Below are 17,230 nucleotides of genomic sequence, written 5' to 3'. Positions count from 1 at the left end.
TGGTATAAACAATGTGATCTGTGTCTCCTTCAGCTCTGTCAGACAAACTGTAACCAGCAGCAGTAAATCTAGTCTGCAGAGTGCTGCCGTCTCCCACACGCCTGGTTTGGATCACAGCCGTGTTGAGACCTCTGGTGGCTGAAGAAGGAAACTGCACAGAAAGCAAGTCACCAGCGCTTTAGCCATTAGCAAACTAATGATTCTAGGTTTATTTGCCTTTGCTCTTTGTGGTCTAATCAAGAAAGGTTTTGAGTGAATAACACCCGTGTGATTTAATGTGAAGGTTGGACTTGCATCTTGGAAGCTGGATAAAAGCTTTTGTTTGGGAAGAGTACAAGCTCCACATAACACCCTATCCACACTAATCAGAATATTTTTTTAAAACCAAAATTTTCTTTCTCTGCTCTTTTTTTAAACAAAATACAAAGAAAGAACAGCCCTCCTGTTGTGTTCATTTGTGTTTGCAGCTAATAATTACTCCGTTACATCTGAAAATAAATCCATAAAAATGCATATTGTATCACCTAATGCTAGAACAGATCTTTTTAGCAAGTAATTTTCTTATGTATAATACAAATTAAGATTTTCTGTTTTGTTCTTTTGATCGTAGGCCTCACAGATCTGAGATCGTATGACTCGTTTTTGAGTCAAAAACAATTGAATGTAAGAATTATATTTGACTACAACAAACTTACAGATCAAACATGTTGAGCCATTTATTACAGATTAGTATGTGTCTAAGTAGGTGAAGCACATTTGTTTTTAAATCTTTTAGAATTCTTAATAATGGCACAGAACAACATCTTGCTTTTTGGTCAAAACTGGCCAGAAGGATTTTATTACAGACAAGAGAACATGTGATCAAAATTAAATCTGAAAATGAAACCATATGATAAAATTAATGTCTGACCCCTGTGAAAAACAAACCAAAGCAAAAACAATCCAATGTGCACAACCTGCCAATTGTTACATTTTCTGTGTCAGATGCACATGTTAGAAGTTGAATTGAGAAGGGTTTGATTTACTTTTATTGATTTACTTTTGGAGAGTCCCTCGTGACTAGCATTCACAATTTGCCACAAACAGAAGCAGCCAAGCGGTTTTAGACAACGGCCAATGACATTTAGTCTTTGACTATTTGAATGGCATTTGGATGGTTTAGATATTGACTGCACATTGTTCCTTTTAAATAAGTAAATTGCGAAGAAAACAGATTGCAAATAAAACAAAAGAGGACCAACAATTGAGCCTTGTGGAACTTCGTTAGCAATGCTGTTTATGTTTGAATTGTAATTAACAAGAGAAACCGAAAATGTTTTACAACTAAGATCAGAAAAAAAGTTAGTCAAGGACATTACTTTTAAAACATATATAGTGTTTATAACACTAATGAAGATTTACAAGATTGATTTAACCCAAAAATGTACTAAAGTCATGATGTACCAGAATCACAATTTTCTGCTTATTTAAGTTAAAGAAATTTTTGTAAATTTGGGAATGCGTGAAAGAAGAGCAACCACGATAATAAGTACAGAAGGTCATCTTCTTTTTATGTAATTTTTGTAATCTTAGATGTAAAACAAGAAGCAAATTCATTGCTTTTTTTTTTTGCTTTTTTTTCAGAAAGTAGCTTTTGTTCTACAGAAATTATTAAAATGGGAAGTTAAAAAAGAAGAAAAGCTGTGAAATAAATCATTGTGGAGATAGTATAATTTCAGGGCAGATGAGGCATCTTTTAAAAACATTATGAACATGTACTTTTGGTTTGATTATAACAGTCATATGACAAAACTATAAGAAAAAAAGTCCAACTTTCAGGATGAAATGATCAAGTTAATAAAATAAGTGGCAAAACTATCTACACGGTTGTGAACATTTATGTTGAAATCCCCAGACATAAGGACAAGTCAACAGTGATTTTAGATAAAAGCAAAACATTTTTTATTGCTTGTTCTTTATTGATCATCATCATTACAATTACCACAACGGAAAAAAGAAAAATGCTGTTTTTGTGGGGACAGGAACCCAGGTTAACACAGCATATGTTAAACATCATTTAATACATCAACCCAATATTTACAAAGAGTAAGTGAGAGGACATTGTCAGGATTAGGGGTAAAGGCTCTGAGGGACAGGGACTGGGCTCGGTCTGTGCAGGTAAGTATATTGACCTACAGCCTGGGCTGCATATAAAGACAAAACAAAAACAAAATCAGAAAATCAAGAAAGACTGGAAACAAGATTTGCAATATTAATGCTCCCCAAAGACCAAACTGTTCATGGCTGACCAACCAATCCCCCCAGATGCCCTGAACTGGGAGGTGACAGTGGCTAAAATACCAACCAGTGCAGTGAAGTTGTTGAATTCAGTAAAAATGATAGCAGCACATATACCATCAACTGCAAAGAGATATAAAACCCAACTCATGGTTCAGTATTACATTGTGTAGTATTATTGAGGGAGAGAAGTCATTTAAGCAAATAAATCAGTGGTGAAGTTAATTATGTGATCAGCAAGAATAGTTGCACCGTACCGAGGTAACAGCCCAGCACCCTGTCTTTCCTCAAGGAAGAGCTTATTGTGGTAAAAATCTCTGGATGGGAGAAAAGCCACTTAAGGCAGGCGAAAGACAAGAAATTGCTTTCATAAATAATAGACTTTCTTTTTAATAATCATTAAGAAAATGTTTAATCTTTTTGCAGCACAGTAAAACTATAAACATGTATTTTATGATTTTCAGACTGGAAGACCTGCTTCAGCCTCACCTGCATCTAATCGCTGCGTCGAGCACCTCCACTCCAGCCTATCAGCATCAGACCGCGCCTCCAGTGTATCCAATCAGCGAGCAAGCCTTCGTTTAAAGGACTTCCATCATGGCCCCATCCGTTCGACGGCCGATCTTCAGCCCACCTCCACCCCCAGTCTCCCAGCTCCCTCAAGCTTCCTTCCCCTCTTCAACCTCCACCACCAGTGTCCGGCCCGGGGAAGACGCCTCTAATGCTCAACCTGAGCTTCTCCTCGAAGTGCATTGCTATTGTCGACACTCGCGTCTTCCACCGAGGTCCGAGCGCCAAATATCTTATGTCATTCATGTCAAATAAAACCATTTAATTGCAGCTTCTCTTTGTCATGAGTCTCTCCAGGTTGAATGGTACTTATACTTTGAACAGAGCTGCAGATGATTGTACACATCTGGGTTTAATTCTTCTGCCAGGTTGTTTTCGGTTGCATTTGTTTGGTATGAAATTATGAGCGAATTTTCATGAAATTTTCAGGCAACGTCAAAAATAGTGATCCCTGTTGATTTCAAGGTCATAGGGTCAAAAGCCAACATCACAGTTGACCTAGTGCTCCAACTATGCAACAGTAGGAATGTCAAACTGCACAGCTGGACTCCTCATGTGTCATGGCTCTCAGAGTGCTTCTAGTTTCTACTTAGTCTCTTGCTCTTTATGTCAGTACAGTTAACAGTTCCTATTAAAATACTGCCACTACAGACTTTATTGAAAAAATTTTTAAAACTCATAATTTTTCTGAAAAATATGTATGGTTCCTTGACTCCTAGGCTGGGATGTGTTTAGTAACCTGAAGCAATTTACATGCATCTTCTGGATTTTTCTCTTTTTTGTTTTTGTTCCTTGATTTTAGTACATGTTTACAATACAAATATAAATATCAGAAATATCATACTGAATTTGCATAGCAAGGAGCAAATTGTTTCTTTTTAGGTGATATTTCTCATAAATGGTAAATGACCTGCTCTTGTATAGCGCTTTATTTAGTCCAAGGACTCCGAAGCGCTTCACACTGCAATCATTCATCTTCCCATTTACACACTGATGGTGGTACATTGTAGCCACTGCTGCCCTGGGGCAGACAGCACCTTCACTTTGTATCTGTTTTGTATTTCTCGACCTGCTGCTGTTGTTTTCTGGTTGAACACTTGACACACGCACAGAACTCCATCATAGGTTCAGCAGGGCATTTTTCTCTGCAGACACCACCCTCTTGCCCCTCACAGGCATGTGATACCTCATTTCCTTCCAAAACCTGGAGGAAGGAGAGAGAGACGGTGACAGCGGTGAGTCTTCTCCACCTTTTTGCTCGCCCTCTCTCCACCTCACACATGTCCTCCTTCCTTGCGTCTTCTGGAGGTTCTTCCACCAACACACAGCACCCTGCTTCTTCCTTAGGTGAAGCACCGACTCTGGGAAGAGGGCCAGTTGGGCTGGGGTGATCTCCTCCAGCTCAACCAGAACCACCTGTAAAAGAATAGTTGGATTAATACCAAACAACAGTTTTGTTTGTTTTTTAGTACAAGTAGATACTCAAAGATGTGGATGCATTGCAGAGTCTGTTTCTTTACCTTGAGAGAGCCCTCCAGCAGTGCTCTGTGCATCGCTGCCACACACTCCAGATACTGCCTGGTGTCTGAGAAGACTTTATCTCCACCATCCAAACCCAAGCTGCTGCCGTCGCTGGTCTTGCTTTCAATTTTGTTATTTTGATTGTTACTCTCAGTAAGATTATTATTAATACCACTGGTGCTGCTTGTGTGTCTTTTTCTAAAAGTAGAGGCCGTATACAGCAGAAGGAAGCAGCGACTGGATTTAATGTTTTCCTCAACTGAATCCACGATAGCTGGAGGGAGAAGTAAAGGGTAAAAAACAATGAGAGAGCGTGCAGAATGACAAAAAATTGTTTTGGAATGAGTGGGAAAAATGGAGCATTTCTTTTCCAGGAATTTGAACATTAATTTAGATTTGTGGCACTGAATAAGGTATCATGGTCATGACTGTGTACTCATACTTGTGCCATCTAAACTGGAATAGAATATGAATGGGATGTGCTGTTATGCAGTTAATAAAAACAACACAATCTGATTATTTAAAATAAGGTCAGTAGTCAGAATATCAATCTAAGAGTAAATCTGAGTCATAATTTATCTTTTTTATTACAATTACAAAATGTTATTCTAAAAAAATAGAGTAGTGTTTGATGAAAAGAAATTACTGCTAATCTAAACAGTAAAACACTTTATTTTTTGCTAATTACAGGAATGTAATCATTATGTTCTGAGTTTGTATTTCAGGTAAACACTGCACACCACAGTAGAGTTAATAACAGATTATAAAAATACCAAGGTGCAGAAACAGTCAAAAAGAGTTAGTGTTAATCTCTGGTCCCTAATAGGTTTAACTATGTTTTCTGATCAAACACCATCACAACACTAGCTCTGCGATGTACAGTACAGTGCAAAAGTTTTAAACTACTCCAAATGGCTGTGTATTTTCTTTTGAAGGAGTCAGACTTTCCTGATTCTTTTTTAATGATCTTGATCAGTAGTTCTCCAGTCTTTCTAAAGCTCATTCATACTTTTTAAAATTTTTTTTTTTACTTTGACTATTTTTTTTTCCATTTCTCACAGATGAATAGTATCTAAAAGTTGTGTCATTAAAAAACAGAAAGAAAAAATTCAATTCTGCAAAGAGCTAAAACAGGACCTGATGCATCCCGCTTCGGTTGATTGTCTCTTGCAGGGGTTCCTAAACTTCTTTGCTGGGAGCCCTCCCAGTTGCACATCACTGAATCCCCACCACCACCACCTCAGCCACACACACATGTGTACTCACTTTTAAGACCAAATACACTCATACATGCATGCACGCATGTTTCTCTCAGGTTCTTCTAGTTTATGGCTTTTGTTTTCTTTGTGTCAAGGAGGTGAAGACATCAAGAGTTTGAACTCATGGAAACTAACCGTAACACTGATTGTTCTTCCAACTAAATGACACTTTTAGTTACAATTATTCAGGCCTCTGGAAGCTTAAAACTTTTGCACAGTTCTATGGGTGCCTTACCCTGCCCGGGCAGACAGTCCCGACCTACTATGAAGAGTTTGTAACCACAGGCCTTTTCCAACACTTCAGGCAGTGTGTGCAGGGCAAACCTCTCCACCTCCTCACTGAATCCACAGGTATCGGGCTGAGGGTAGGTCACATAGGCATCATACAGCTTTCCATCTGAGTTTAATACAAAAAAATCATTTAGCATATGTTGGCAGTGGGCATTCAAGACAAGTTTGTTTTTCTAAAACATACAAGCACATATAAAGTCATGGCATGTTAAATCCAGAATGGCCAGAAAGACGTCCTCTTTTGATTACCTGTTTTGTTCGACACAAACAGCCATGAATTATACCCCTGCTCCTGTGAAGCCTCACCTTTCTTTGTATAGAAGACTGAAAATGTTCTCCTGAACCACAGCACAATGTCAATTCTAAAGGTATAGTAGATGATGACGCTGACGACAAAGAGAACAATCACACCTCCAAAAACGAGTTTAATCAGAAGAAAGATGTTTGGATCTGTAATGTTGAAAAAGAAACACATACCAGTCAGTTTATAATAAACTGTATTTTTATACTGACTGAAAATGCAACCAAAGTTGATATGGTTCACATTTTTACTGCACTTATTCTCACAGATTTTGTTAAACCTGTTACTGCAGAGGTATTATCAGGATTATATTATAAAAAGTAATATTGAAGTAATGTTTATGCAGTGATGAATAGTAAAAATAAAGGTCATTTAAAAAAAAAAGATAATCGTGGTTATTTAAAAAGAAAGGTATAGATCAAGATGGGCCTATAAATTAAATAAAGGAAACACTGAATTCTGTTTTTGGATGGTAAAGCTAATTCTTTTAAAATACCTTTGGCAACTTAAGTAACTGGAATTATATTTATTTAAAGTAAAAACATTTGGAGGCTCACACAGTTTTTACCTGCTGGTAGCAAAGTAAAATATCCTTCAGAGCTGCCCCGGTGACTTTCCACTCGACAAGTGTAGTTGATGTTAAAATCCTCCAACCTAAGTTCAGAGATAATAAGCAGCTTTTCTAACGACCATCCTATAGGGTTGTCCTGGGGCCACATGCTGTTATTAATGATCAAACGAGAAAAATAATAAAAGTTAATGGAGAAAAAAGGTGATGCTATCACACTTGGTTAAAAAAAGGTTGCATGACCTTTGCATGTTATATGTAAACGTAGCAGATAAAACCATTAGAAGAAACTTTAAATGTACTAACCGTTTTTTTGATGAGTAGATGCGTGCTGAAGGCTGAGAAAGAACAGAAGTACTTCTAAAGATCCAAAGGACATTAACGAAGGGTCTCTCAGAACCTGGCACAAACACCAGACACCTCTTGGTAAACTGGGACCCTAAAAGCACAAGACCACAAACATTTTCTTTTACTCTGCAGATTAAATGTTTTCAGAAGAAACCTTTAATTGTAGTGAATATTGAAATTAAATTACAGTGGTTGCCAAAAATATTCACACTTTTGGAATCTCCATTTTCTAACCTTAAAACCTGAAATTTCAAAGGAGCTTTGGGAAACATTATTAGTTACACAACAGAACTATCACTGAAGATGGTAAATATTTTTATTGTGAAACAAAAAAAATCAAACAAAAAAATAGAAAACTTGAGCATACACACACACACTCACACACACACACACACACACACACACACACACACACAAACATGTTCTGTCAGACTTGAATTAATAAAGCCTATTAACCAACTTCCAACCAGATGTGTTCTCATCACCATTCAAACATTAGTTTAAAATACTGTGTGGGCATCCACATTTTAAATCTGAATTCTTTTTTTTTTCACCTATTTGCAGTTTAAATGTCGGTATTGATATATCACTTTTCCATATCTAAAATAAACTTTTGTGTTGAAGCATTGGCAGTGGAGGCTGGGTTGTTTGGCACAGTACAAACCCTTTTGGATTTAGGGAAGCCAGAGACAACCTAATATTTATTTGAAAACATTTAAAATAGCTTCCTACCCTTCTGTGCCTTGACAGCTTCGTTAGCTGGTTCATGAAATTGTGGAATCCAAGAGTACTCTTCTGCAAAGACAAACAACATCAAATACTACAATGGAGGTGGGTAGAAATAAGCAATACACTCTGTTGCTGGTATTACTTTTAACTACTAGATGGCACTGCTGTGGTAGAGCAGAAAGAAGGAGGAGGAGACTAGAAAGTCCTGTACTGGCTCCTGACTTAATAACACACATGTAATAAAGTTCCGTGATTTTACTGGCCTTCTCCCTCTTTCATTTCCACACACCACTACAGGCTAAATGTGAGGACACAGTTCCAATAACCACACACAGCCCCATGAGGAACACAAACTGCTAAAATCAACTTTTAGTATAAATTGTCGTTGTCTATGGCTGATGGCAATAATAGTGTAATATCTAATAGAAAATACAACAAAAAAGGTTCAGTTGATAATAAGAGACTAGTATAGACATTATGGACACAGAAGTGAGGGTGTTGCACAAGTTTGTTGTGGTGAAGGAGCTAAAGCAAAAGACAAAGCTTCAAATTTAATGGTCCATCTACATTTCAGTCTTCACTTCATGAGATATGGATTATGACCAACAAAAATGATAACTGGGATACACTGGCTGAAATGAGCTTCTTCCATAGGGTGGCTGGGATTAACCTTACAGACAAAGTTTGTGTCATTTGGGGGAGCTTGGAGTAGCGTTGCTGCTCCTCTCCATCTAAAGGAGATATCTGAGGTGGTTTGGATATTTGATTTTGGTGTCTTGTGGACACCTCCCTCTGAAGGTTTTCAGGGCCCTTCCAAGTTGGAGGAGACACCAGGGCAGACCCAGAACTTGATGGACTATAAATCCTCTCTGGTTTGGGAAGACCTTGGGATCCTCCAGGAGAAGCTGGAGAGTGTTGTTGGGAAGAGATATGTATGGGTTTTCCTGCTGGGCCTAGTACCTTCATGGCCTAATCTCAAATAAATGAGAAAAAAATCTATTTAAAAGTAGTTCAGACAGTAGTTAAGTGACTGGCATGCCTGGGTAGGTATGCTTCACATAATGACTAGCCATGACTGTAACTGTCTCAGTATGATGCTGGACGAGTTGTGACTGTTCATTGGCCAGATTGACATATTTTTACTTTATATAACTAAATGTTATTGTGTGTCTAACTTTGAGTTAACATTTTGTTAGTCATAGGTCGCAACAGCTTTAGCTTATAACTGTACATCCTGTATAAAATTAGATTAAACTGTACATGATTTATGTTTTGTTTTCATACACAATGTGGAAAAACAGCCACCTGCTGTTACTTTGGGTTTTTTGTGGTAATAGTTGCTGAAGACATTGGTATTTTAGAAAGGTGAAGAATTTGCTTTCCTTTAATGTATGAAAGCTGTCTGATGTTCAGCCATTCTAACCGTTGATGGTTACTTCAATGGACTCTGATACAGATGCTGTAACACCATCAAGAGTGAATGTCAGGGTGCAGGTATAGATGCCTCTGTGTTCAGTTTTCACACTGTTAATCACTAGTTTGGTATCCTTGGTCTCTCCATCCAGTATGGGGTCACAACCCTAGATTGGAAAAGTGAAAACAAAACATTAGTCTAGTTTGTCTACAGTTTTGTTGTCAGTTATCACAATAAAAATGAGTTAGATTGTTTTCATTACTTGATTTATAAATATTTTTTAAACTCTTTCCACAAAATGTCTATATTTTCTATAGAAAACAAGCAAGACTGGTTGTTTCCCAAATCAAGAAAAAGCCATTTCTCACCTTTTTAATGCATCTTTCTTTTTCACTTTTTCAGGTTAATAAATTATTTAAGGAAAATTAATCCTAATCTTGCCTATAAAGTTTTCAGAATAAAATACTCAGGTATGCAGCAATATTTTATAACATATTCTCACTGGTTGGGTACAAAGAAACATTTTCCTTCATGGAAAACCTTTCATATGCTTTTTTTTAACTCACCTATGACACTCTTTTAATCATTACGTTTATAGTGATGCAAAACAGACCCTTGCCCAAATATTAATTAGGTTCATATTTAACTCACTCTCAAAACTAACTAAGAACATCTCATGGAAAATTTCTAGGTTTATAGATGTTTTATGTCAGATTTCAGTATAACTCACTTTGTACCACTTGAGAGATGAGAGGATGTTGTAGCTCTCCAGTGTTTCAATATAGTCTCTCAGAGGGCAGTTCAGGTTGTCAGACACTCCATTTGGTAGATGCTTACAGGTTTTCAGAGGCCTCCCACACTCTCCAGACACTGTCAGATTCACCACTAGCTTAGTGGACTGCATGTAGCATTCAGAAGGAGTTCTGTGGAGATAATAATACCATAAGTCATCAAGTAGGTCTAGAGCACTCTCAAGAGTCCTGTCAACACATGGTTCATCCATTTGTATTGTTGTTCATTCAACATTATTATTAATAAAGTCTGACAGGATTTGTTTGGCTTTCTACACGTTCCAGCCACTGGCAGATCCACCCCCAACATATCAAGCTGCATGTAGCACTTAAGAAGTCTGTGAGGAAAAATAATACGATTAGTCATCAAGTAGGTCTAGAGCATGAATCTTTTTTTTCTAAATAAGTTTTATTAAACACTCACAGCTCTGACAATATTTCCTGATCTATTTATTATTTCTGCAAGCTATAGGTTTTCATTTCCTTAATTTGTACAGGTTTGTCTCAGTTGCAAGCAAGACCTGTTATGTACAAATAAAACAACACAATCAATAAAATACATCAGTATAAAATGCACACACACGACCAAAATTGTTGGTACCCCTTGTTTAATGAAAGAAAAACCCACAATGGACACAGTAATAACTAGAATCTAACAAAAGTAATAATAAATAAAAAGTCTAAGAAAATGAACACATGAAAGTCAGAGATTGCTTTTCAACCATGCTTTAACAGAATTTTTTTTTTAAATCATGAAATATATCTGGTTCTATATATAAGTATCACCTTGAGTTTTTCTTTTCTTTTTTTTTAACCAGGATTTTTGGACTGAGTTTTATGTAAATCTGGCTTCCTCATCTTTACCATAAGATTATGGCAAAGTTGGTAAAAAGTGCACAGTGAAGTTGTGCAGGTAAATTTCCTATATCTTTATTTAGTGACAGGTGTCAGCGTACCGCAGTATCATCACGTATTCCCCAGCATCATCCAATGTTGTGTTAAGGAACCACAGAGTCTCTCTGACTACCAGAGTCTGGCCAGTCTGGTTGCTCATTTTCCGTTTTGTCTTTGAGTTCATCCAAGTGATGTTGTATGGAATGGACGTGAAGTTTAGGATGTCTGGAGACAGCAGGGTGCTGTTCAACATGGCTGCCTCTCCAGGAACAGAGAAAATTACACCATCTTCAAGCTTGTAGTCAGTACAATTCTCTGCAACACACATGGAAAGAAAACTGATTTTTCAACAGTTCAGTGTTGATAGAGCAATAGGCAAATGTTTCGATGCCAAAGTTTATTTTAAATACATTCAAATATTTTCAGTCATTTTGCAGATCTGAAAAAAATCTGGTCAGTTTTAGGTCATCTGCAAAGTGAGCCAGGTTAGAGTAATAAGGTTAGTTAGCTTCAGGATCAAAACAAGAAAAGAAATAAAAGCATATTGACACCTGTTGCAAGCTTATATTTTGTTTGTAAAATTTCTTTGAATTGACGCTGAATGAACAATTGTTAATGATCCAAGTCCCAGTGACTCTTTGAGGACACCAGGATCGAGGACACATCGGAATAGACCGCTATAAGAGATCCTTCCTGCCCACTGCCATCAGCAACTATAACAACTCTTTAACAAACCAGGATTATGAGCAACAACAACATTTATTTTTCCTTTGGGATTATTAAAGTATTTTTGAATTGAATTGAATTGAATTGAATTGAGTTATATCTGCCTTTTAATCATGACTGAGGCTTTTTTGTGATGAATCAAACCTGTTGCTTTTTATGTGGACTAATATTATAGTACAATTATTTTTTATAGATAGTTCTATAACATTTGTAAGGAAAACATCCACTGTGACATATTGTTGATGCTGCCATACAAGTATATCCTATTAAATGTACTGTTGCAAAAAGTAGCAAGGTACTGACTCAAAACAAATATGGCTTTGACTCATAACTAAAGGGGCACAGCACAAGGCTTTACTGCATTTGCTGTTAGTTAAAAAATATTGTGATATAAAAAATATCTAATATGCTAACAGACTTAAATACACTCACTGTCAAAAAATTGTATAATTTTGATGTAATCTGATTAACATGCAGACCAGTAATGGATATGTAAATGATTCCATTTGAGAGGACATAGGTGAAGGTCAGCAGATACAGAGGATGTCTTGTAGATGCATCAAACAGCATCACCAGTACTTGATTAAGTTTGTTAGGACCTGTGTTGTGGCTTTGCATGAAGCAGGGTTGTTTTGTGCAGTTTCTCAGCATGTGGAGCATAGTGTGGGAAGCCATAGGGTCACCTCTGTGATGATCCAGGGGACCCTAATGAACAGCACTAAGTTACTAGATCTATGTCCACATGCCTTACCCCTCCTGAGACAGCAACCAGATTCAGTCTTTCAACAAGACAGCAACGATCCACACACCATACCATGAGACTTTTTTTTATTCTGCAGGTACGGATTCCCAAAAGAGGGCAATCATTTTTTTTCACAATACTAGAGGTAGTTGTTGGGTTGACTTAATAAAAGCTTATGAAATACAATATTTATTTGTGCATACGTTGTTGTTGTTTTCTGTGTGACTGAGCTCACCTTGTCCAAATCCAGCACAGATCCCTGACATCCAGAGGACAAACAGAAAGCTTCCCAGTGTTGAATTCAGGTTCATTGCTGGAAAAACAAATGAGCAATACAGTGAACACAAATAACTACAAGTCAGGATAGAAATTGTATTAGGTTACAGCTCCAAACACCAACCCAAATGAACAACTAACAATGAGATATTGGTTCAAAGACTCTTTAAAACACAGCAAGAATATTTTCTTTTCAGTCTGTCTTTATATGTTTCTTCCTCTTTCTGTCACCTTCCTTCTTTGTATTTCCCTTAGCCATAGATAACTAATGTTTCAGTATTTAAAGAGACATTTAACTTTTAACAAAATTGCTATTTAAAAAACCTTAGAAAATGAAGAATGCCTGGTGTTCCTAATCAATTCCGTTTATTTACATAAATCCAGAAAAGGTTAAGAAACAAAAACAACTGGACTTCTGTTCTGTAGTGGAAGACATTTTGCTTCTCAACTGAGGAGCTTTCTCATTGCAAAAAGCAGAGTGTTGAGTTTGAGCTTTTAAAGCTGAGATGTTCTGTAAGGTAAATTCACATGAAGACTGCCCTCACTCTCCTCACAACAGAGGCTTATTAAAGTCTTTGTTTGCCTGACACACAAATGGGCCACTTTGTTCACATGAATAAAGGTACTGAAACTGACTGGGTATCAGGCCTAACGCTCCATTATATGTTTTTGAAAGCTGAAATCTACGACCTCCTCCGTTGTTTAAAGTTGGTTTCTCTTGTTTGATGTAAATGGCTTCCGTCACCCCTCTCTCAAACCGTTTGTCTTTTGGTACATTTTGGTCCTCAAAAGAGTGTCCCTTATCCTTGAGGTGTAGGTGAACCGTTGAGTCCTGTCCAGAAGAGGTGGCTCTCCTGTGTTGAGCCATGCGTCTGTGGAGAGGCTGTTTGGTTTCTCTAATATAGAGGTCTGGACATCCCTCGCTGTTTTAAACTGCTTACACCACACCGCTCAGTTTGTGTTTGGATGTTTTGTCCTTAGGGTGGATCAGCCTCTGCCTGAGAGTCCTGTTGAGTTTGAAATGTACTGGGATGTTGTGTTTGGAGAAAATCCTTCTGAGTTTCTCAGATACTCCAACATAAGGGATGACAATGTTTTTCCATCTGTTCTCCTCCTTGTTCTGTTCAGTGGTGTGTTTTTTAGATTTCCTAGCTGACTTGTCAAAAGTCTGGTTAGAATACCTACGTTTGAAGAGCTTTTTGGATGTGTTTTTGTTCCTTTCCTTCCCTTCTGTCTTTGTGGGGACGTGTTCAGCCCGATGCTGTAGAGTTCCAATGACAGAAAGTTTGTGTTCGAGTGGGTGGTGAGAGTGAAACAGAAGGTACTGATCTGTGTGGGTCGGTTTCCTGTATTATTTAAATAGCGCCAATCCACAACAAAAGTAATCTCAGGGCATGATAAAAAAATATTCAAATAAAGCATAATTTTAGACTCTTCCATTTTGAATTAGATTGACTCCAAAAGGTAATCAACTGTATATGTACATCCAATGATTCTTTTGTGGGAGTTTTATTACAAGACGTCCACCCGTTCATGAGATACATTTGCTGTCGGACAAACACACAAACACTAACATGATCATTCACCTGCATGAAATGTGGGCAACAATACATATTTATATTGTATATATACATGGGCATAAGCTTCTCTACAGTCCAAAGCCTTGTAGCATTTTATACTTGTGGGGTCAAATATATTTGTTTTGTACCCAGACTCAAAAGTTTAAAGGGATGCTTGTAAAACCTATAGAGGTGTACTCATGTTAAGTTCAGTTTGTATTTAATACTTGAACTTGATGGATCTACAAAAGCTAAGCTGATGTGTTGGTTTTAATCTACATTCAGACAAGAGATTCTTCAGCAGAGGGTCACTAATCTTATCTAAAGCCATCTTTCAACCACATCCATTCATCATGATGACTGTATGAAGCTGCAAGTAGCTGACTGAAACATTTCTAATTCAATAGTTGTGACAATGGTTCAGTTTTATGATTGTACATGTTAGAATTGACAAAAAATATTTCCTTTTGCATACTTGTGTCCAGGGACGGCTGGTATAAGTGGGCTAGTAAGGGTAAGTCCTCCTTGGTGTTTACAATAAAAATGTTAAAATACATAGTAAACACAAATTTAAAAATATTGTATCACATTTTGTGAAATTTACAACAAAACCAGTGCCAAACAGTCTCAAAAAAATCCCAAAGTCCTTCCAAAGGGCTAACTTTTTACAGGCCTGATCATTGAATGTAATTTCATGGTACAGAATGATTGACAGACATCTTGTCCCGCCCCCTTGGTTTGCTGCTCATTTGGACTAATTTAGTTCAGCCCAGGGTCAGCCCAAGGCCTCAGGCTTCAGCCAATTAGGATGGGCATAAAATAACATGCCTCTATGGCGAGTGTATGTGGGTGTGGTTTGGTGTAGACTGAGTAGGTATGATGGCAAGCAAGATAAATGTAAATGATGTGGATTATTTAATTTCTCACTCATTTTCCTTAATGTATTTTTTGGGGGAAACTGGAAGTGCAGAGGTTGGGGGCGAATAAACCAAATGATATTTAAAGAATGTCAAAATTTAAGTTTTTCTGTGACCTGCTTTCAGTGAAAGGGCTGACTAACGACAACTGTAGCTAACAAATCTTTAACAAGGTGGTTTTCTTTAACAGCTGAGACAGATGGAGCAGGGGCTTGAACCAGCAACCGTCCGGTTACAGGACAATCCACTGAGGTCCACTGTCTTTTAGAGTCTATGAATGTCAGATTTAAAAAAGCTATTTAAAAGAGCCACTAAAAAGTGAGGTTCTCTGTCCATCAGTCTGGCAGTAAATGGCTCGATCAGGTGCCTCACAACTAAGACAACTAATTTTAAAAATAAAAAAGAAGCTGGAATTTACTGATCAATTTTCAGCTCTCACCACAGTCTTGTGGCAGGTGGACACCTTGCTGAGTTCAACTCTCCTGTTGTCTGACCATAGGCTTGTATTTTTGTCCTAATCTTCCAGCCAATGACTTTATGACATCTGTGTCAGATCTGTTTTAATAACTTGCATCAGTTGTGTCCTCTTGGACTCTGGCAAAGACACTAGTTATATAAAAACATTGGTCTGTTTGTGCATTAAAACTGAAAATTGATCAGTGAGCTCCAGCTTCTTTTTTCTATTTTGTAAGGCGAACTAAAAGGTTTTAGTATTGTAATTGTAGTGTGTTTTACGGGACACTAATGGCTACCTGAAGTTGTGCTCAAAATCCCAAGGTGGAGCTTAACTTTAACTAAAAACATTGTGGAACTGCTGTGTGGAGAAAACACAAAGGGGAAATTTAGCTAAACCACAGAACCTACAGTTTTTCACTGAACAGCAGGGAAAGCCATAGATGAAGCAAACAAATGAAACTAATGTGCAAGTGTTGACGTACTTGCGGTGAAGTGTGACTAATAAGTTTGATGAGAATGATCTAGACATCCAACAGCTCATTGACACCAAGCGGCAAGCTTTTATTATCTAGCAGAAAGACATCAACTGCAAAGCTAAGAGATCAACCCATGTCAAAGCAAAAGCAGCTGTTCATTCCCGAGTTTGGACTTTGGAGAGTGGATGGTGGACAAAGAAGGCTCTGGAGAACCAACAACACCATGTAGACTCTGGAGACATCAGTGGTTTCTTTGATGCCAGAAGAGCAGTATATGGCCAAATGCTGCTAGAAGACAATGAGACAATAGCTAAAAGATGGAAGGAGCATTATGAGGAAGTACTGAACAGGAAATTGAAGTTCCTTGACCAACTGCCTCAACAACCCATAACTGAGAGCATGGGAGCACCTCCCATGCTCTCAGTGGAAGAGATGCAGGATGCCTTAAGGAAGATGAAAAACAACAGGGCAGCTGGAAATGACTCAGTCCTGAAAGAAGGTGGGCCAGATCGCCTTAGCCACATCCATGCCTTGCTCTTCAAAATATGGGAAGAGAAAAAAAATCTCTACACAAATTTAGGGATGCTTAAAATGTTTCTGTTTCACAAAGGGAGACAAGGCTGATTGCGGGAACTACCATGGCATCTCCCACCTGTCTACCACCGAGAAAGTGGACTTTTAGCCAGAACCCTGGCTAAAAGACTTGTCCCCCTGTCAGAAAACATTCCATCTGAATCTCAAAATGGATTCCACCCAAACAGAGGTATCACTGATATGATCTTCACTTCATGCCAGCTACAAGAAAAATGCCTGGAACAAAATTAGCCATTATACGTGGCTTTCATAGATCTCATCAAAGATTTTGACTCAGTAAACCGTCAAGTTCTGTGGTTAGCTAAGGCAAAAATTGGTTGCCCAGATAAGTACATCTAGGTACTGAGACTGTTGCACGACAACGTATCAGCCACAGTAATCACTGGCAGTGGAGAGGAAATTGAACCCTTTTGGGTTAACAAAGAGTGTCAAGCAGGGCTGTGTCCTCGCCCCCACCCTGTTTTTTTATCTTCATTGCTGCCATCCTCCATCTCATGGGTGAACATTTGCTCCAGGGTGTC

At 37.9% G+C, this 17,230-nt stretch overlaps 1 protein-coding gene across 1 annotated transcript; it reads right to left on the bottom strand.

Moving 5' to 3' along the window:
- Positions 1–3,119: 3,119 nt before the first annotated feature.
- On the bottom strand, positions 3,120–12,742 carry LOC108244195 (interleukin-1 receptor-like 2). Its single transcript, XM_017430158.2, has 11 exons — positions 12,667–12,742; positions 11,026–11,278; positions 10,009–10,201; positions 9,288–9,444; positions 7,868–7,930; positions 7,094–7,226; positions 6,788–6,939; positions 6,225–6,368; positions 5,863–6,024; positions 4,368–4,642; positions 3,120–4,263 (listed from the first exon to the last, which is right to left on the bottom strand). The coding sequence occupies exons 1-11, from the start codon at positions 12,740–12,742 to the stop codon at positions 3,967–3,969; spliced, it is 1,905 nt and encodes a 634-aa protein (XP_017285647.1). The 3' UTR covers positions 3,120–3,966.
- Positions 12,743–17,230: the final 4,488 nt, after the last annotated feature.

This window comes from Kryptolebias marmoratus, linkage group LG6 (assembly GCF_001649575.2).
Source record: "Kryptolebias marmoratus isolate JLee-2015 linkage group LG6, ASM164957v2, whole genome shotgun sequence".
Lineage (NCBI taxonomy): Eukaryota > Metazoa > Chordata > Actinopteri > Cyprinodontiformes > Rivulidae > Kryptolebias > Kryptolebias marmoratus.
The sequence above is the reverse complement of the archived record's forward strand: the minus strand, read 5'-3'. Positions and strand labels throughout refer to the sequence as shown.